The sequence below is a fragment of the Ipomoea nil genome, unplaced genomic scaffold, assembly GCF_001879475.1.
Source record: "Ipomoea nil cultivar Tokyo-kokei standard unplaced genomic scaffold, Asagao_1.1 scaffold2805, whole genome shotgun sequence".
In the NCBI taxonomy this organism is placed as follows: domain Eukaryota; kingdom Viridiplantae; phylum Streptophyta; class Magnoliopsida; order Solanales; family Convolvulaceae; genus Ipomoea; species Ipomoea nil.
The window spans coordinates 179,287-201,956 of record NW_017619233.1 but is presented as its reverse complement, the minus strand read 5'-3'; the positions used below and the strand labels follow the sequence as shown (position 1 = coordinate 201,956).

General features: G+C 30.2%; 2 protein-coding genes across 2 annotated transcripts; both read left to right on the top strand.

Annotated features, from left to right (window-relative positions):
* The first annotated feature begins 3,561 nt into the window (after positions 1–3,561).
* On the top strand, positions 3,562–4,150 carry LOC109158009. Its single transcript, XM_019305829.1, has 2 exons — positions 3,562–3,910; positions 3,966–4,150. Exons 1-2 carry the CDS (start codon positions 3,562–3,564, stop codon positions 4,148–4,150), a joined length of 534 nt encoding a protein of 177 aa, XP_019161374.1.
* A 16,076-nt stretch (positions 4,151–20,226) lies between these two features.
* Positions 20,227–22,445, top strand: LOC109157974 (L-type lectin-domain containing receptor kinase IV.1-like). The gene has a single exon (XM_019305780.1). It carries the CDS (start codon positions 20,285–20,287, stop codon positions 22,295–22,297), a length of 2,013 nt encoding a protein of 670 aa, XP_019161325.1. The 5' UTR covers positions 20,227–20,284; the 3' UTR covers positions 22,298–22,445.
* Positions 22,446–22,670: the final 225 nt, after the last annotated feature.

Here is a 22,670-nt window from a genome sequence, read left to right as displayed (position 1 = left end):
AACTAAATGTTATATTTTATTTTCAAATATTACTGATACTTACAAATAGTTTATACTCTAGGTGTATTCAATCATGACTTTCATAAACTTTTAAAGACATTTATGAACTTTTAAAGTTTGGAGACATTCAATTCAAACTTTTTTGGGAGTCTTTAAAAGTCAGGCGGTATTCAATCATGATTTTTAAAGAGTCTTTAAAAGTCGGGTGGTATTCGATTAAGAGTCTTTAAAAGTCATGTGGTATTCAAAAAGTTATGAATTTGTGTAGACTTTTTAATTTTAGGACTTTTGTAGACTTTTCCTTCTCAAATATTAATAGTTGAAATCCAACTCTCAACCCTAAGATTTCAAAATTTTCTTTTTACCAACTTGGAAGGTTTTCTCTCTCTATTTAAACTTTATTTTTTTCACTATTTAAACTTTATAAACTTTATACCTAAATTTAATAAATTATTTTTTCTTCAATATCCTATATGTTCTTCATACCTAAACTCTACCAATTTTTTCTCTCTCCTAAACTTTACAATCTTCCTCTAAAAATTCGAAATAATATTATTTTTACTTTTATTATTACTATATATTTTGATTTTTTTTTATTTTTACTATATGTTTTATAATATTTATATAAATACTTGTATATTTTAATTTTTATTCTTTATATATATATATATATATATATATATATATATATATATATATATATATATATATATATATATATATTATATAAAGGGTTGCATTCAAATGCAAACCCCCTTAAAATAAAAATCTCCCTTAAAATACAAACTTGAGCTCGTGCACACATTAACATACTTACATGCACACAGGGCGTACTGTCAACAATTTATGGGATTAACACGTGCACACATTAACATACTTACATGCACACAACGCGTAGGAGGAAAAATCACAACCATCCATCAAAGCTCGTGCACACATTAACATACTTACATGCACACAGCGCATAGGAGGAAACAATCAAGACCGTCCAATACCACCATCCAACGGCGTCAAATTGTCCATAGATTTGTATTTTAAGATGTGTTTTTACCTGAATGTAAATCTATTATATATATATATATATATATATATATATATATATATATATATATATATATATATATATATATATATATATATATATATATATATATATATATATATATATATATCTACTATACTAATAAAAGCCCAAGAGAGTTAGGCCTATAATATGTAGAAAAAATGGCGGTCAAATTTTTTAATTAAATGAATGGCTCAGATTGATCAGATTTTAATTTTTCCTTAAAATTTCCTAATTTATCCTTAATGAATATGATTATGTGTTAAATTTTCCGTTAAATATTATGTTTTCCGTTAATTTCTGTTAGTTCACCATTAACTTACTCATTGATTTCAATAAGAAATCTTAGGTTCGAACCCCATCCCAATCAAAGTTGGCATAATTAGTACTCTATTTTACTCTTATTAAATTAAATACTAATTTAGTAGCTACAACAAAAAATAATGGTTAAAGTACCCACGAGGTCCCTGTACTATAACGTTTTGTTCAATTTAGTCCTTATACCTTTATTTTGTTCAAGTTAGTCCTTGTACTTTCAAAAGTGGTGCAATTGAGGACAATAGTTAACGGTGTTAATATTATCGTTAACTTAGATTACGTGGTGGTGACGATATTTATATTCCTACTCATATATTACTTTATAAATATTTAAAATTAATTATTTTTACCACCAATATATTAAATTAATATGTCCAAAATAAATCATTACAACCATGTTCCTAATGAGATTTGGACAATTGTCCTTAGTTTCACCACTTTTTAAAGTAGAGGGACTAAATTGAACAGAATAAAGGTACAAGGACTAAATTGAACAAAACAGTATAGTACAGGGACTTCATAGGTACTTTAACCAAAAATAATACATATACATTCCTTTAATTTAGAATTATGTGTCTACAATGTCTTTATTGTATTTATTTTTCTCCAATATAAAAATTCTATACATTCAAATTCATCAATTGATTATATTCATTACATTGTCCTTACAATGTCTTTATTAAAAATATTTATTCATTATCAATAAATTAATTAAGAGAAATAATTTTTTTAGTTATATTGTCATTATATTTCTCCAATGTAAAAATTCTTTACATTCAAATTCATCAATTGATTATATTCATTACATTGTCTATTATCTTTTTTGTGCACTATTTTTAAATTAAATATCAAAATTATAATACAAAATAATGCTATATATTTATTTACCAAGTATTTTATTAATACCATGAAAAAATTTAAAAAAATATAATTAATAGAGTCAATCATATTAACTACTTGAGAAATTTGTTGACAAAGAGAGTATTCAAATCACACAACAAATTAAAGTGAGAACTACCTCGCAATGTCCTTGTTTGACAATCAGCAGTTAGCGGTTAGCGTTAGCGGTTAGCGTTAGCGGATTATGTTAGTGAATTTGACCAGCGAATTATATCAATGGTTGATAAAAAGATATTTGATAAAATTAGCTGTTTAGATTAACATGTAAAATGACCTAAGGGTATACATAATAATAATAATAATAATAATAATAATAATAATAATAATAATAATAATAATAATAATAATAATAATAATAATAATAATAATAATAATAATAATAATAATAATTGTTTTTAAAAAAAAAATATAATTAAGTCAATCATATTAACTACTTGGGGGATTTATTGACAAAAAGAGTATTCAAATCACACAAAAAATTGAAGTGAAAAACTATATCCCACTTCAAAAAAAATATTCATTATCAATAAATTAAATAAGATAAATAATTTCATTAGTTATATTATCTTTATTTTTTTCAATATAAAAATTTTTTACATTCAAATTCGATTATATTCGCTACATTATCCCTACAATGTCTTTATTTTAAAAAAAAAAAATTATTAAAGCGCACTTGTTCAGAGACTGCGTTCATGTTGCTGCAATGTGGACCAATTTCAAACTGCCATCAACTCGCCATAACCAAGGTAGCATTACAGATTGGCTTTTCGAGCTATTATGTACGCTAAAAGGGGAGTTGTTGTGTAAGTTTGTTATGTAAGTATTTTTCCTAATATAATATATTATAATATATTGTATTAATTAAGTGGTTGTGGTGCAAGAGGAATATTAAGTCAGATAGTGATTTAGTCTGTTAAGTAACTCAGGATATTCAGTTTAGGATTAACTGAATATCTGCCTACATTGATGGTATGTAGGCTTCTAAGCATAATGAGTCCTCCCACAGCTCTTGGGTTCAGAATACACGCACCATCAAGTATTCGGGAGAGAAGTGGTTGACAAAACACTAACTTTTATTCTGCAGGTTTATCATCTCGTGGCAATACTAACGACTATGGCTGGGGATATTCGGGCGATCCTAAAGCTTCCGCGGTAACGAGGCAGGTTACTCATTTACTACAGTTTATGTTAGCCTTAATATTATTATCTAACATGTTATGCTGTGTTGGGGGTTGTGGAATAGTAGGAATGAAAGAGTTTGGAGGGGGGTGCCGGCTGTCATGAGTGAGGTGGAGCAGTCGGCTGTGACATTCTGGTCTAATTGGAAATTGCTGCAAACTGGTGCTGTGAATGATGGACCTGAGCAAGGACGTTCAGCCAGATCGGAACCGTCGGACGGTGGTAGATTGAAGCTAAACACAGATGCGGCGCTTGATAGTGAGCATAATGTGATGGGTCTGGGGTGGATTCTGCGTGATGAGCATGGGTGTTTCTTGGCGGCATTGAACAGGCGTATGTCAGGCCAGTTTACCGTGGTGGAGACTGAGATGCTGTGTATTCGGGAGGCTCTAAGCTGGCTGAAGAATATTGGAATGGGGAAGGTCGATGTCGAGATGGACTTACAGTTATGTTTTCATGCTTTGCAATCAAACTCTTTTTTTTTTTTCTGCTTTTGGTTATTTAGTTGATGATGTAAAAGAAGTTGCCACCTCGATAAACGGGGTTAACTTTAAATTTGCTAAGCAACCCGCGAACCGTGCAACCCATGCGTTAATTCGGGAGGCGCGTTCCACGTCTGGTTGCGGGGAGTGGTATGATACAGCACCTCATTTTCTTGTTGCTGTACTTGCTTTTGATTCAATGAATTAAGCTACTTTCTTCAAAAAATAAAATAAAATTATTCATTATCAATAAATTAATTAAGAAAAATAATTTTATTAGTTATATTGTCATTATTTTTCTCCAATGTAAAAATTCTTTACATTCAAATTCATTAATTGATTATATTAACTACATTGTGTAATATCTTTTTCTGTGCACTATTTTTTTTAATTAAATATCAAAGTTATAATACAAAATAATGCTATATATTTATTTATCAAGTATTAATACCAAGAAAAAATTAAAAAAAAATATAATTAATAAAGTCAATCATATTAACTTCTTGAGGGATTTGTTGACAAAGAGAGTATTCAAATCACACAAAAAATCAAAGTGAGAACTATCTCGCAATGTCCTTGTTTGACAATCAACAGTTAGCGTTAGCGGATTATATTAGCGGATTTGACCAGCGAATTATATCAACGGTTGGTAAAAAGATATTTGAAAAAATTAGTTGTTTAGATTAACATTTAAAATGACCTAAGGGTATTGATGTTATCACATTTGTGCTTGTTTTTATAGTTATTTTGAATCATCTCAGTAATTAAGTTCTTTAATTTTGCTTATTTAATACATGTTTTCCTTGCTATTATCATTTATGGTTCACACTTGTTTTACGGTGTTTGTTAGTGTTTTTGAACCATTTTAGGTCAAAGTTAAAAGCAAGGGAAGTTCTAAGACGAGTTTGGAGCCAAAACAAAGAAGGTGAAGCTAAGGAGGTGGCTAAAATGCTTCAAAGAGAGCCAAAGAATGGTACTTTCAATGGATTTGATCACAAGAATCAAACAAGGGAAAAGTGGATCAAAAGACCGAAAAGTTGTAATTCCCGTTGAATTCGGCGACATCTTAGTATTTTGATCATATCTCATGCTACGAATGTCCGATTCAGGTGATTCTTGCGCCATTGGAAAGAAGACTCGAAGGGCTACAACCTATGACTCAGAAGAAAACATGACGCGTCGAAAATTTCCAGTAACATTTCATCTCACACAGATTGGCGACAGTTTAGTATTTTGATCATATCTCATGCTAAGAATGTCCGATTGAGGTGATTCTTGCGCCATTGGAAAGAAGACTTGAAGGGCTACAAATCTTATGAAGACATCAAAGTCTAGATAATAAGAGAGAAGGGTCAAAATAAGCTTTCAAACCATACCTATTGCACTAGGCGCGATTTTTAGAAACTTCCTAATTTAAAATGGCAATATTCCAAAGTAAGATGGCTACAATAATTGCCTAATCATTCCAAAGCTAAACTTCCAAATTAAATTTAGGAAAATTTCAATTCCGCCCCAACTTTGTACCTACTATAAAATCCCACATTCCTCAACCCTAAGAGAAAATAATTAGAATAGACAAGTTTTAGAATAGACAAGTTTTAGAATAGAATAGTTTAAAGTAGATAATTTACAATTCATAGTTTAGAATTTAGAGATTCTTGGAGACAATGAGAGAAATCAAGAGCCACAAGTTGTCTTGGGAAGCAAGAAGACTAGGGAGATTTGAAAAAATCGTCTGGTTAATTCTTGTACTCTTTTGATGATTTGTAATTCTTTATTTATATTTGCTATGTATAATTTAGTCATGTTTGGCTAAATTCTTTAGAGATTCTTGGGTAAAAGTGTTTATGAACCAATGTGTCTGAGCTCTCAGTTTCTTTAATATATTATTATTATTTGGGTTAACTTGTGTTGCGATTGTGATTTTATTGTTTGATGCTTGTAATTAGTGGCCACAATTACTTGTTTCGTTTGCTTTGTTTGTGTCACCAACAAGAGCTGAGACATAATTTAGGGCACACACAATTGCACCTAATGGTTGGACCTTGAGAAAGGAGAATTTATTAGGGGGATTTAATTCTTGATTATTGGGCATCGAGAGATGGTAGTAGTTAGGGATTTATGATGCTTTATCTTGTTTTATTGGGTGTTTAAGCCACGAGAGTGGAAATTCACTAGTGTTAGTGACTACGAGAGTAGCTCTATACCACTTTGCATCCTCACACTTGTTAAACCCAGATTTTAATATGGTCCTTAAGATTTGGCACTAGGTGATTAAATACTTGAATCCCAGGAATCTCATCTTCTCTTTAATTGTTTTCAAAATCCTGGATCTCTGTTTTATTTTATGTAAATCAATCATCTAAAGTAATTGTTAGGATTAGCTCTAATGAATAAATTAGTAACTAGTGCTTGATACAACCACTTCATTGTGGATCGATAACTCGTACTCCGAGTATTATTTGTTTGCAAATATACTACGCATCAGGTATACATATATTTAATAATAATAATAATAATAATAATAATAATAATAATAATAATAATAATAATAATAATAATAATAATAATAATAATAATAATATTTGTTTTAAAAAAATATAATTAAGCCAATCATATTAACTACTTGGGGGATTTATTGACAAAAATAGTATTCAAATCACACAATAAATTGAAGTGGGAAACTACCTCGCAATGTCCTTGTTTGGCAATCAGCAGTTAGCTCTTCAATATTAGTATATATTTAATATTTTATGCCTTAATTTATATTTTCTCTCCCTTATGTCCTGTATTTGGTTTCAACCATACCTATACAATTATTTTATTGACAATTATAATCAATCTTGATTATATTATCTTGCATTTGTAATCTTAGAATTACCTATTGAAATACGCAAATTCAACATTCAATTATCTATGCATGAACAATTCCAATATAATCTTGCTTTGATATACTTTAAAGTAGTTATTTAAAAAAAAAAAAAAAACATTGGGCATTATCCCAATCGCGCAATGCGCGTAAAAAAACTAGTATATATATATATATATATATATATATATATATATATATATATATATATATATATATATATATATATATAGGCTTCTACGAATACTCGAATAGCGAACTACTATTTGCAACAACAATTTGAGGCTGCAAACTGTAGCATCCTATTGTTGTTAGCAATCCTGAATTGCTATTGCAAATAATATAGCTCTTTGTTTGATGCCTAGCAGTATATCAAGTATAATTTTTTATATATATTATTAATATTATATTTTTAATGTTTTATTTTATACTACTAGTAATTATATTTTTAAATATTTTATTTGAACAAGTCTATTACTATAAAATTTTGTGTTCAATATTGTTATGAATTTCTTATGATTCCTTTTTTATGTTTATTAATACTACTAGTTTTTTACGCGCATTGCGCGATTGAGATAATGCCCAATATTTTTTTAATTTTTTTAAAAATAAGTACTTTAAAGTATATCAAGGCAAGATTATATTGGAATTGTTCATGCATAGATAATTGAATGTTAAATTTGCGTATTTAAATAGGCAATTCTAAGTTTACAAATGCAAGATAATATAGTCAAGATTGATTATAATTGTCAATAAAATAATTGTATAGGTATGGTTGAAACCAAATACGGGGCATAAGGGAGAGCAAATAAAAATTAGGGCATAAAATATTAAATATATACTAATATTGAAGAGCTAACTGCTAAACATGGACATTGCGAGATAGTTTCCCACTTCAATTTGTTGTGTGATTTATTTTTTTTTTTTGAAAGTTACTGGCTCTATTACATTGTAGTATCTGTTCATATACTTTCTCAACCTACTGAAACACAAAGAACCAATAACGCCTCCACTGAGGCTTGAACTCATAATCTTCCAAATGGAAGTCCAACCCGGATACCATTAGACCACATAGTCCTGGTAATTTGTTGTGTGATTTAAATACTCTTTTTGTCAATAAATCTCCCAAGTAGTTAATATGATTGGCTTAATTTTATTTTTTTAAACAATTATTATTATTATTATTATTATTATTATTATTATTATTATTATTATTATTATTATTATTATTATTATTATTATTATTATTATTATTATTATTATTATTATTATTATTATTATTATTATTATTATTATTATTATTATTATTATTATTATTATTATACCCTTAGGTCATTTTACATGTTAATCAAAACAGCTAATTTTTTCAAATATCTTTTTACCAACCGTTGATATAATTCGCTGGTTAAAATCGCTAATATAATCCGCTAACGGTAACCGCTAACTGCTGATTGTCAAACAAGGACATTGCGATATAGTTCTCACTTCGATTTGTTGTGTGATTTGGATACTCTCTTTCTCAACAAATTCCTCAAGTAGTTAATATGATTGGCTTTATTAATTATATATATTTTTTAATTTTTTCATGGTATTAATAAAATATTTGGTAAATAAATATATAGCATTATTTTGTATTATAATTTTGATATTTAATTAAAAATAGTGCACAAAAAAAGATAATAGACAATGTAGTGAATATAATCAATTGATGAATTTCAATGTAAAGAATTTTTACATTGGAGAAATATAAAGACAATATAACTAATAAAATTATTTCTGTTAATTAATTTATTGATAATGAATAATTTTTTTTTAATAAAGACATTGTAGGGTCAATGTTATAATCAATTGATGAATTTGAATGTAAAGAATTTTTATACTGGAGAAAAATAAATACAATATAACTAATGAAATTATTTCTCTTATTTAAGTTATTGATAATGAATAATTTTTTTTTTGAATAAAGACATTTGTAGACACATAATTCTAAATTAAAGAAATGCATATGTATTTTTTTTGTTGTAGCTACTAAAATATTATTTGTTAATTTAATAAGAGTGAAATAGAGTACTAATTATGCCAACTTTGATTGAGATGAGATTCAAAACTAAGACATTTCTTATTGAAATCAATGAGTAAGTTAACGGTGAACTAACATAAATTAACGAAAAAGTTAACGGATAATCATATTCATTAAAGATCATTTAGGAAATCTTAATGAAAAATTAAAATCTGATCAATCTGAGCCCTTCATTTGATTAAAAAATTTGATCGCCATTTTTTCTACCCATTATAGGCTTAACTTTCTTGGGCTCTTATTAGTATAGTAGATATAAGTAATTAGCATATAAGTCCAATCGTTATGCTATATATGGACCCGTGTCCAGCATACATTGTGGACACGGAACGGTGCCGTAAGTGGCACCGTTATCTTCCACCATTTATTTATTTATTTATTTATTTTAATTTCAGACCGCTTCGTTATATGAGTATATGTTCATAATTTTATCACTATATGTTATAATTGTAAGTTCATAATGTTAGAGCTCTGTGTTCATAATTCCATAATTGTACATTCATAATTCTGTAACTGTACATTCATAATTCAATAACTGTAAATTCATAATTTTCGAAGCTCTATGTTCACAATTTTAGAGCTCTATGTTCATAATTTTATCACTATATGTTCATAATTGTAAGTTCATAATGTCAGAGCTCTGTGTTCATAATTCCATAACTGTACATTCATAATTCCGTAACTGTACATCCATAATTCAATAACGGTACATTCATAATTTTCAAAGCTCTATGTTCATAATTTTAGAGCTCTATGTTCATAATTTTATCACTATATGTTTATAATTGTAAGTTCATAATGTCAGAGCTCTGTGTTCATAATTCCATAACTGTACATTCATAATTCTATAACTGTACATTCATAATTCCACAAACGAATAACGCCGTTAACGTCTTAACGGCGAGACAAAATCAATTTTTAGTTTAATTGCAATGTCGTCGTTTTTCCTGAAAACGACATCGTTTTGGACTCGTGTCCACAATGCATAGTGGACATGAGTCCATAGCATAATTTGCCCATATAAGTCTCACCATACTATGGATAAAAATAATAATGTTGATGTGAGTGAAGAACTATATAATAAGAAGAATTTTATGATATATTATAACCTGTTTTGTAAGAAAATTATAAATGATAAAAATTGAAATCATTGAAAGTTTGTAAGAATGTATTCAATTTAGAAGTTCAATGACTTTTGTAGACTTTTTAAAATAAAAAAGTTGATAAAAATTTATGAATGTTTTTTATATAGACTTTTATAGAGCCTTACAAAGTTTTAAAATGTTCTGAACGACTCTATGAAAGTCAATAAAAATTTATTAAAATCTATCATTTTAAAAGTTTACCAAAATCATGATTGAATACACTCCCTAAAAGTTACCTTGAATCGTACGTGTTAAGGGTGAAAAGTAAAGCAAAAACTTGAGTTAGACAGCTACCTAGATTCTATATACTCCGTAATTGATTGCTATAGTAAGCAAATATCATGAATCACAATAGCGATGTTGATGCAGACAGGTAGGCGTTGGTGGCGAAATCGTGTCGGCTTTCTTGTGTATTTATTTCCATGTTGAAATAATAGTGCCCGACCATATGAATTACCTGAAATTTTTACTTTTTAAATTGAAAATTTTACCATTAGAGTCATAGATTGGTTAGTTTTAAGCACAATTCTTTCAAACGATCTTTCAAGAAATATACGATTCAAAATGTAGATAGCTCCAACCACTACAACCAATTTTTCTACAGCGCCCTAATTAGATGAATGACTTTTGAGCATCATGAAGTGATGTATATTGTCACGAACTTAAGAAACTCTTGTCATTTACCTATATCACCTTTGCCTTGGGGGCACTAGAATGAGTAAATTAATTTGGAAAACGAATATACGAATATTAATACACATTGACACATACTTAGAGTATTGATCGGTAACCAACATGGTTGGCGTGGTGGTTCAGCACCTCGTTCCTTAAACATGAGGTTGGGTGTTCGAACCTCACTCATGTGAATGGAGCAAATCATTTGGCCAGTCCCCTACCACTTAGTGTGCTGACAGTAGCGCAACCAAAAAAGGGTACCGTCCGCCGGGGAGGCGGGGGAGGGGTTGTCGGGTTTGGGATTTTTTAAAATTTTATTTTAATTTAAAATTATTTTTAAAAATGTTAATAAATTAACCATTAATAAAAGGTCAAACATATAAATTTCAGTTTAATTATATAATTTTAGATTGTTCAGAGACCTAATTATCCTCACCAACAAAAAAGAGACCTAATTACAATTTTTTAAGCTTGATAATATATTCGCGTGTAGTTTAGAGACCTATTTAAACATTATTATATAAATTTATTTCGAAAAGGAAATGTCATAGATGAATACTAATACACATTGTATTGAAACACAGTTAGAAAATTGTGAAATTTCAACCAATATTAATCAACCCTGATTACCCAATAAGTATTAAATATTTAGGGGTGTATGGATCGGTATGGACTTTTAAACTTTTAAGAGGATTTTAAAAATGTTGTGATATTTGATAAACTTTTAAAGAGTCTTCAAAAGTCTATTATTATTTGATTCACTTTTAAATAATCTTTAAAAGTTAGCGGACATTCGATTCAGATTTGTACAAAGTCTTTAAAAGTCTATTAGTATTCAAAAAGTGATTGACTTCTATATAATCTACTAGTAGATTACAACTTTTGTAGACTTTTATTCTCGAATATAAATAGTTGAAATCCATTTCTCAGACTCCAAACTTCTAAACTTTCTCTAGAAGCTTTTTCTCCCTAAATGCCTAAACAAAGAAAAGTTTTAATTTATCTTCGTAAAAATATACTATATGTTTCATAATATTCATAAATACTTGTATATATTTTTTAAAAATTTCTATATTCACCATTATAATATTTTTTTTCATTTTTTTTTTGGTGACAAGGGAAACTCGCACACTATCCATTTTTTTTTTCTATATTCACCATTATAATATAATTTTTTTTTTGTGACGAGGGAAACTCGCACACTATCCATTTTTTGATTTTTTTTTTCTATATTCATCATTATAACATTTCACTTATGTAAGAAAATTATAAATAATAAGAATTAAAGTCATTGAAAGTTTGTGAATATGTATTTAAATTAGAATTTTAATGACTTTTGTAGACTTTTTAAAATAAAAAGTCCATTAAAGTTATTAAAGCTCTATCAATAATTTTTTTTATATAAATTGTTATAAAATTTTATAAAGTTTACAAAAGTGTAGAGAGACTCTATTAAAAGAATTAAAATTTTATTAAAAACCATTATTTTAAATCCATTATAAATACTCCTTGTTATACTTAACCGAAAAAAAAAAAAAAAAAAAAAAAAAAAAAAAAAAAAAAACTTTTTCAACCCCTGTTTGAGGTAGTTCAAAGTACGTGGTCAATAACTAAATCTAGTATTAACTCATTTAGAAATTATTAGTGAAATTTTTTACATATATTCATGAAAATTATTTTTTTTGCAGTTAATTTTGTGTGAGACTGTTGAATTTTAATTAATATATCTTTAACATTTCATAGGCACACAATTTTCTATATCTTTAACATTTCATAGGCACACAATTTTCTACTGTGATCTCATAAAAATGTTTATATCTTGAAGAGTACGTACAAAGCACGAAATATTGACCTAAACCAACTTACAAACCAATGGGAGTTGACCCTCTGTGCTCCTGTTGGAAATTAGAATCCCATACCACTCGACTATGAAGGATTGTAAGGACAAGGGATGGTGTCTTAAGAGGAAATAAGATTGCCTATTTATAGAGGCCCTTCTAAATACTCGACAAATGTATGGCTCTAGCTTGCTATCGTTCTTGGTCATTCACGTGTACCCCCCCCCCCCCTCCCCAACTACCTGGATGTTAGCGATCTTCGCATGAATAAATAGAGCATCTTGCCTTTTGAAAATCGTAAAATTTGAGTAGCTTGGGTGGTTGGTGCTTGTGTTACCATGTTAGAGGTCGTGGGTTTGATAACCACTTGACATCAACTCCTTAATATTTTACTCCCTCCCGGCAAATTATGTTGTGAGCACGTGCCCACCATGCACATGGTGCGCACGAATCAATATTTTTTTTTTTTAACTAGTATTTTTTAAAAAGTCCATTAAAGTTATTAAAGCTCTATCAATATTTTTTTTTATATAAACTAGTATTTTCACCCGTGCGATGCATGGAATGAAATTTTTGTAATATATTAAGAATATTTAAATCGATATATAATTATTTAAGAGTTAATTTCAACAGAGGTCGCTTATCTTTCCTGACAATTTCAAATTTAATCCTAGACTATAGTTATTAATTATTACGATTTATTCTATGTTATAATTCTTACGTTAATATTCTTACTATTATTATTAACACTTAATTACTTTTAGATATTATTATTACCACTTATATTATTATTATTATTATTATTATTATTATTATTATTATTATTATTATTATTATTATTATTATTATTATTATTATTATTATTATTATTATTATATTATCATTAGTTTCTTTTCAAGTACTGTTAGTATATAATAGTCGTGAGGCACAATAATAATATAACCATAATAAAATATTTTTGTATTGTATTCCGTGAGTCACAATAATAATATAACAATAATTAAATATTCTTCAATTCTATATTCTTCTAGGATTTCAATTGCCATCATTAATTATTCCATAATTTACCATAATTAAATAATTTGACCAATTATAAAGAAAGATTATTAAATAATGCACGGGATAATTTTTTAATTAAAAATTTTAAAAATTCATTAATAAAACGTAAGGTTCTCATAGTTTTTTCTTAGAAACTATTTAATAAAGTTTTTTTTTTTTAGAAATTGGTGGGCCAAACCGCCTACGGCAGTTTGCGGTGGATAGATCTCGAAAAAATACGCAATTTTAAAAAACGATTTGTCCAAAAGTTATGCCTTCCCAAACTTTTGAAACTTTACAAATTAAAAAAAAAAAAAAAAAAAAAAAAAAAAAAAAAAAAAAAAAAAAAAAGAAGATAAACGCCGGTTCAGCCGGCAAGGCGGCCGCGGCCAGCGGTGCGATTTTTGCAACAGTGATATATAGAATAAATATAGATTAGAATAGGAATAGTATTACACAATTTTATAATATTTGAATAGAATTTTAATCAAGAATTATTGTAGAAATCAATATATTTTATTAGGAAGAGATATTTTTTAGGAATTGGGCGGGAAGTTAAAATTTCAGGATTTTATTTTTATATATAGTATAGATTGTATTACACTATTTTATAATATTAGAATAGAATTTTAACGCAGAATTATTGTACGAATGGGAAAGTAGAAATCAATATATTTTATTTGGAAGAGAGATTTTTTAGGAATTGGCGGGAAGTTAAAATTTCAGGATTTTGTTTTTATATATAGTATAGATTGTATTACACAATTTTATAATATTAGAATAGAATTTTAACGCAGAATATTTTGTACGAATGGGAAAGTAGAAATCAATATATTTTATTTGGAAGATAGATTTTTTAGGAATTGGGCGGGAAGTTAAAATTTCAGGATTTTGTTTTTATATATAGTATAGATTGTATTACACAATTTTATAATATTAGAATAGAATTTTAACACAGAATTATTGTACGAATGGGAAAGTAGAAATTAATATATTTTATTTGGAAGAGAGATTTTTTAGGAATTGGGCGGGAAGTTAAAATTTCAGGATTTGGTTTTTATATATAGTATAGATTGTATTACACAATTTTATAATATTAGAATAGAATTTTAACGCAGAATTATTGTACGAATGGGAAAGTAGAAATCAATATATTTTATTTGGAAGAGAGATTTTTTAGAAATTTGGCGGGAAGTTAATATTTCAGGATTTTGTTTTTATATATAGTATAGATTGTATTACACAATTTTATAATATTATAATAGAATTTTAACGCAGAATTATTATACGAATGGGAAAGTAGAAATCAATATATTTTATTTGGAAGAGAGATTTTTTAGGAATTGGGTGGGAAGTTAAAATTTCAGGATTTTGTTTTTATATATAGTATAGATTGTATTACACAATTTTATAATATTAGAATAGAATTTTAACGCAGAATTATTGTACGAATGAGAAAGTAGAAATCAATATATTTTATTTGGAAGAGAGATTTTTTAGGAATTGGGCGGGAAGTTAAAATTTCAGGATTTTGTTTTTATATATAGTATAGATTGTATTACACAATTTTATAATATTAGAATAGAATTTTAACGCAGAATTATTGTACGAATGGGAAAGTAGAAATCAATATATTTTATTTGGAAGATAGATTTTTTAGGAATTGGGCGAGAAGTTAAAATTTCAGGATTTTGTTTTTATATATAGTATAGATTGTATTACACAATTTTATAATATTATAATAGAATTTTAACGCAGAATTATTGTACGAATGGGAAAGTAAAAATCAATATATTTTATTTGGAAGAGAGATTTTTTAGGAATTGGGCGGGAAGTTAAAATTTCAGGATTTTGTTTTTATATATAGTATAGATTGTATTACACAATTTTATAATATTAGAATAGAATTTTAACGCAGAATTATTGTACGAATGGGAAAGTAGAAATCAATATATTTTATTTGGAAGAGAGATTTTTTAAGAATTGGGCGGGAAGTTAAAATTTCAGGATTTTGTTTTTATATATAGTATAGATTGTATTACACAATTTTATAATATTAGAATAGAATTTTAACGCAGAATTATTGTACGAATGGGAAAGTAGAAATCAGTATATTTTATTTGGAAGAGAGATTTTTTAGGAATTGGGCGGGAAGTTAAAATTTCAGGATTTTGTTTTTATATATAGTATAGATTGTTATGAAATTTTATAAAGTTTACAAAAGTGTAGAGAGACTCTATTAAAAGAATTAAAATTTTATTAAAAACCATTATTTTAAATCCATTATAAATACACCTTGTTATACTTAACCCAAAAAAAAAAAAAAAAAAAAAAAAAAAAAAAAACTTTTTCAACCCGTGTTTGAGGTAGTTCAAAGTACGTGGTCAATAACTAAATCTAGTATTAACTCATTTAGAAATTATTAGTGAAATTTTTTACATATATTCATGAAAATTATTTTTTTTACGGTTAATTTTGTGTGAGACTGTTGAATTTTAATTAATATATCTTTAACATTTCATAGGCACACAATTTTCTACTGTGATCTCATAAAAATGTCTATATCTTGAAGAGTACGTACAAAGCACGAAATATTGACCTAAACCAATGGGAGTTGACTCTCTGTGCTCCTGTTAGAAATTAGAATCACATACCACTCGACTATGAAGGATTGTAAGTACAAGGGATGGTGTCTTAAGAGGAAATAAGATTGCCTATTTATAGTATAGAGGCCCTTCTAGATACTCGACAAATGTATGGCTCTAGCTTGCTATCGTTCTTGGTCATTCACGTGTACCCCCCCCCCCCCCCAACTACCTGGATGTTAGCGATCTTCGCATGAATAAATAGAGCATCTTGCCTTTTGAAAATCGTAAAATTTGAGTAGCTTGGGTGGTTGGTGCTTGTGTTACCATGTTAGAGGTCGTGGGTTTGATAACTACTTGACAGCAACTCCTTAATATTTTACTCCCTCCCGGCAAATTATGCTGTGAGCACGTGCCCACCATGCACATGGTGCGCACGAATCTATATCCATAAGTTTTATACTGTAGATCCATAATTTCTAGAATCTCGGTGAGTTAAAATTTATACTTTAGATTCCAATTGTTGAACCATGTTTTCACAAATCAGTGTAGTATAAAAATTATGGATCTACTGTATTTAAATTATGGATCCTGCGGTTTTAGAAATTATGAATCTAAAGTATAAATTTTAACTCACCGAGAGTCTAGAAATTATGGATCTACAGTATAGAAATTATGGATATAAATTCGTGCGCACCATACAGGGTGGGCACGTGCTCGCAGCATAACGGTTGACTCCTCCCCTAATAGTCAAGTCATGTGTATGGTGTTGGTGTGCACCCATGACCGGCAAATTATATCGTGCACCGCGGTGCATAATCGATTATGCACCGCGGATCAAAACGACATCGTTTTGTTTAATGAAAAGAAACGACATCCATTTTGCGTCGTTCCGCACCCTTCGGCAAAAAGTAACTCTGTTATTCAGTTTCATTTTGTATACACTGCAGTTTCAGTTCAACACAACTACAGTTTCATTTCGATATAACTATAGTTTCATTCGATATTTATAGACTCAAATATGTGAAAATGTTATTTAATTTTATTTTATATACACTATAATTTTATTAAAACACAACTACATGATCATTTTGATATAATTATAGCTTCATTGTACAATATACACTCAAATATGTGAAATGTTATTCAGTTTTATTTTATATACACTGCAATTTCATTTCACCACAACTAAAGTATCATTCTGATATAACTGTAGTTTCATTTGATAATATAAAAATAATACGTGAGGCAGTGTCGGTTTAAATACACTGTAGTGTCAATTGATATTAACATACAAAAAAATGCACGCTCCGTTAACATTAATGACGCGCCGTTTCTTTACTTAAAGAAACGACATCGTTTTAACCACGATGCACGTGCACCGTGGTCCACGATATAACGACCCACCCATGACCCAACTCCATCAGCCCATCGGTTCCGTCCGGGTGACTTTTTTGGGTTACCAGGGCCGGATTTTAGGTTTTTGTGGCCCTGTTCGGGTAAATAACTGAGGCCCTCCAAAATCATAATTTTTAAAAATTTGACATATACAAGTTTTGAACCTTAGACCTCCAAGTTGAAATATAATAAATACACATTTCTACCATCTCTTCATGGAACTTTTTAAAATGAACTGAAAACTTTTAATTTTTATTTATAAACTAGCTAGGTAAAAATTAAATATTAGGCCTCTAAACTTTGGGGCCCCTGTGCGGTAGCCTAGCTTGCGCAGCCTAAAATCCGGCCCTATGGGTTACATACCATGCTTTTTCACCCCTCCTTCCCTCGGGCCACTATGACTTCCTAGTCTAATAAAACTTGGAGAAACCTTCTTCCTTCACCATCTTTTGGATCAAAACTTTTTCGATCAATAAAATGGCCTCGGGTGACCGCAAATTATGCTGTGCATGGTGCACACGGTTGCAAAACGACACCGTTTACTATGATGGAGTAACGGTGCCATTAGTGGCACCATTTAACTCCACCAATCAAATAATTTTTTTTTTCTTTTTTTACAAAAACTCCAAATCGACGTGTAATTATGAATATATAGTTATGAAAGTCTGAATATATACTTATGAAGTTATGGATATATAGTTATGAAGTTATGGATATATAGTTTTGAAATTATGGATGTGTAGTTATGCAATTATGAATATGGTTCTATGTGAACAAGCACTTTAAGAATTCTGAATATAGAGTTATGTAATTATGAATGTCTAGTTGTGAAATTATGAATATATGGATATGAAATTATGAATGTGTAGTTATTATTTCTGAATGTACTGTTGTCAAATTATGAATATATAGTTATGTAATTCTGGACATATAGTTATGTAATTCTGGATATATAGTTATGAAATTGTGGATATATAATTATGAAATTGTGGATATATAGTTATGAAATTATGGATATATCCTACTGTTTGAATACGAAAGGAAACCGCCTAACGCCATTAACGACGATCCAAACGAATTTTTTTTTTTTTAATGAATCGACGTCGTTTTTGCAACCGTGTGCACCATGCATGGTGCACACGGTTGCACAACATAACAATTGCCGGGTGACCGAGTCTCATGGCGCATCACAATACATATTACTTTTGAATTAAAAAATAAAAACAACTTATCACTTTTTGGTTAGAAGGTAATACTCTTTAAATTGAATACTAAATATTTGTTAATAAGTAACACATAATAGAACTAAAATAAAATTTATTTCTTTCCCGCCAAAATTAATATAATATTTTCGAAGAACAACCATACTGCTTCCCAATTGAAAACTAACAGTTGTCAATACATAGCACATATCACATCTAAATTGTTTTTTGAATGCTTCTTTTCAAACATACTCAACTTAATGAAGAACAAAGAGTCAACAATGCCTCCACTGAAGCTCAATCTTCAAACTCATGACCTCTCACATGGAAGAGGTCACTACATGTCATCTGAGCACAAGGTACTTAGCAATGTTAATCAAAAACTAATTACTCCGTAATACTCTCTTGAAACAATATCTTTCAAACGCCGAAATGTCAAATTACATATCATTTTTAAGTAAAAAAGTAAAATTACATTTTCAAATCCGTGTCATGGGGGGTGAAAATTTTCTGTCCAAATAACAGTTCTGTGGGGTCCAACAATATTACTTGGCAGCTCTGTAATCTTTACGGGCTGTTTGGTTCACGGGATGTTAGATTACGTACCTTAGGGAATGTTAGATTGTTGGGAATGTTAGATTCATGTGTTTGGTTTAAAACTAAGATATATAAATAAGACAACGGTAATAAGATAAATTGATTAAAACGTCCAAAAGCCAACATCAGTAAGACAAGGGGATGTGAGATTACTTAAGAAATTGGAGGGTATCTCACATTCCCTTCCAATAGCTACAAACTTAATGCGGAGGTTATCTGACATTCCCTGGAAAAGCTACATAACCTGAACCAAACATGGAAATCTTATATTACCAAGCAAATATAACTTTGATTATCTTATATAACCTGAACCAAACGCTCCCTACAAGTTTTACCAGCCAAGTACTTACTACTTTGAAAGTTGAATCATATAAATGAAAATAATAATAAAAGAGAAGAAAAAACTAACTTGTGTAAGACATAGCTAGATTTTATTGTGGAAAATATACAAGGATCAAATGCTTACCGTTATATCAAAATTATAATTTACAGTGAAACCATAAATTTATTTTCTTATATACCACTACATTTTCAAGTGGTAAAGTGCTGAACTTTAACTTTTCACCATCTTTCACCCAACAATTTTTTAGCTACCAATTATTAGACCTGGTCCTACATCATTCTCTGCACAACACAAGTAAATTAGACAAATATCAATAGTGAAGTTGATCTAGACAAGCATTCGTGGCGAAATCGAGTAGGCTCTCTTGTCTACTGCAGTGTCCAAGTTATAAATAAAATATCGCCCAACACTATCAATCAATCTTAGGTAATATATTATATCCAATTACCAATCAATTAAGGCATTATGCATTGGAAAATAAGGCACTTTTACAACACTAACTAACAGCATATATATAATGCTTGAGAAGAATCAGAATTCAGCAAGAATTTAGCTAGTTTGATTGATCTTTAGCCATGTTTGTAAAGCTTTTGATATTAATAGTTTATAGTCTAAGAAAGTTTGCAGACAGTGAAGATACTGGATTCACTTACACTGGGTTCAGGTCTTCAAACCTTAGCCTAGATGGCTTAGCTGAGCTCACTTCCAATGGCCTTTTGAAGCTAACAAATTCCTCCAGGCTAAAGACAGGCCATGCCTTTCACCCAAATCCCATTAGGTTCAAGAACACATCAACTGCTTCGGCTCTCTCATTCTCTACTACCTTTGTGTTTGCCATGGTCCCGGAATACTCTACTTTGGGTGGTCATGGCTTGGCCTTTGCAATTGCACCAAAAAGGAGCCTTCGGGGAGGTCTTCCAGCCCCCTACATTGGCCTTCTCAATGACACAACTAATGGTAACCTTACAAACCATCTCTTTGCAGTTGAGTTTGATACTTTGTTAAGCCGCGAGTTTGAAGATATCAATGATAACCATGTTGGGATCAACATAAATCAAATGAAGTCCGAGGTTTCAAAGCCAGCAGGTTATGTTGGTAACGGTTCTTTGTCGCCTCAGAACTTGACTCTGATCAGTGGCCAGCCAATGCAAGCTTGGGTAGAGTATAGTGGTCCAAAGAAGCAAATCAATGTTAGTTTAGCACCTATAAATGTACCCAAACCTAAAATTCCTCTGTTGTCTTTGTCCCATGATCTAACTCCAATCCTAGGCCAAACCATGTACCTTGGGTTTTCGTCAGCAACGGGGTCTATAACCTCAATCCACTATGTTCTGGGGTGGAGCTTCAAGATAAATGGCGTGGCCGAAGCGCTTGAGATCTCTCGACTTCCAAAGCTGCCTCGAGTACAATCCAAGAAGAGGTCTGAGTTTCTGTCAATTGGTTTGCCTGTGATTTTGCCTGTTTCTATTCTAGCAATGATTTCAGGTGCAGCTTATTATGTAATGATTAAAAAGAAGTTTGCAGAAGTGCTCGAAGACTGGGAGCTCGAGTATGGACCTCATAGGTTCAAGTACAAAGAATTGTACACTGCCACTAAAGGATTCAGAGAGAAGGAGCTTTTAGGGACTGGGGGGTTTGGGAGGGTCTATAGAGGAGTTTTGCCTAATTCGAAAAACGAGATTGCAGTGAAGAAAGTCTCCCATGAATCAAGACATGGGATGAGGGCATTCATTGCTGAAGTAGTTAGTATGGGGAGGCTAAGTCATAGGAATTTAGTTCCACTTCTAGGCTATTGCAGGCGCAAAGGCGAGTTGCTCTTGGTGTACGAGTACATGCCCAATGGAAGTCTCGACAAGTATTTGTTCGACAACCCAAAATCTTCCCTCAATTGGAACCAAAGGTTTCAAGTAATCAAAGGAGTAGCATCGGCCCTATTCTATCTACACGAAGAATGGGAGCAGGTGGTGGTTCACCGAGATATAAAGGCTAGTAACGTCTTGCTAGACGGTGAGTGGAACGCAAGGCTAGGAGATTTCGGGCTAGCTAGATTGTACGATCATGGAACTGACCCTCAGACTACGCATGTAGTGGGAACTCTCGGCTACCTTGCCCCGGAGCACATCAGAATAGGCAAGGCCACAACTAGCTCGGATGTGTTCGCTTTTGGAGCATTCTTGCTTGAAGTTGCTTGTGGCAGAAGGCCTATCGAGCCCGCGGCCCCAAATGAGGAAGATGTTTTGGTAGAATGGGTATTTTGTTGGTGGAGTAAAGGTGAGATCTTGGAGGCTATTGATCCCAAACTTGGGCTCAATTATGTTACCAAAGAAGCAGACTTGGTGTTAAAGCTGGGGCTATTGTGTTCTCTTCTAGATCCAATGTGTAGGCCAAGCATGCAACAAGTGGTTTTGTACTTGGATGGTTCTATGGTACTTCCAGAGTTATCATCACTTTCCCTTTCCACAGCAGGCCTAATAGTTGGTCAGAGCCAAGGTTTTGATGATTTTGTTGGGTCCCTTTCATCCTCCGGAGAAAAGAGAAGCGCATATTGCTCCTCTGTTGCAAACTCTATTCTCTCCGGAGGCCGCTGAATATGTGTAATGACGGTCAATAAGGGATAATATTCTTCTTCTGGTGCTTATGGGAATTGCTGGTTAATAGTTAGCATGTTAGTTTTTTTGTGTTTGTAAAATTTGGAGTCATAATGTAATATAAACTTTATCAAGTTACTGTTTTTTTACTGGGTTAATGTAATATATAATCTTTAATTTATTATTATGCATCAATAATAACAATAACATGAGTATGCAAAACCCCTTCTCGTATGAAAAAATTAGTATGGTCAACACTTTGCCCCTTAATTAAGCTGACACAGTGTGAATGAGGATTAATCTGAGTATGGTATGCTCAGGACACCTCATGGTCTTACCAATAAAAAAATAATAACAATAACAAAATCATTGT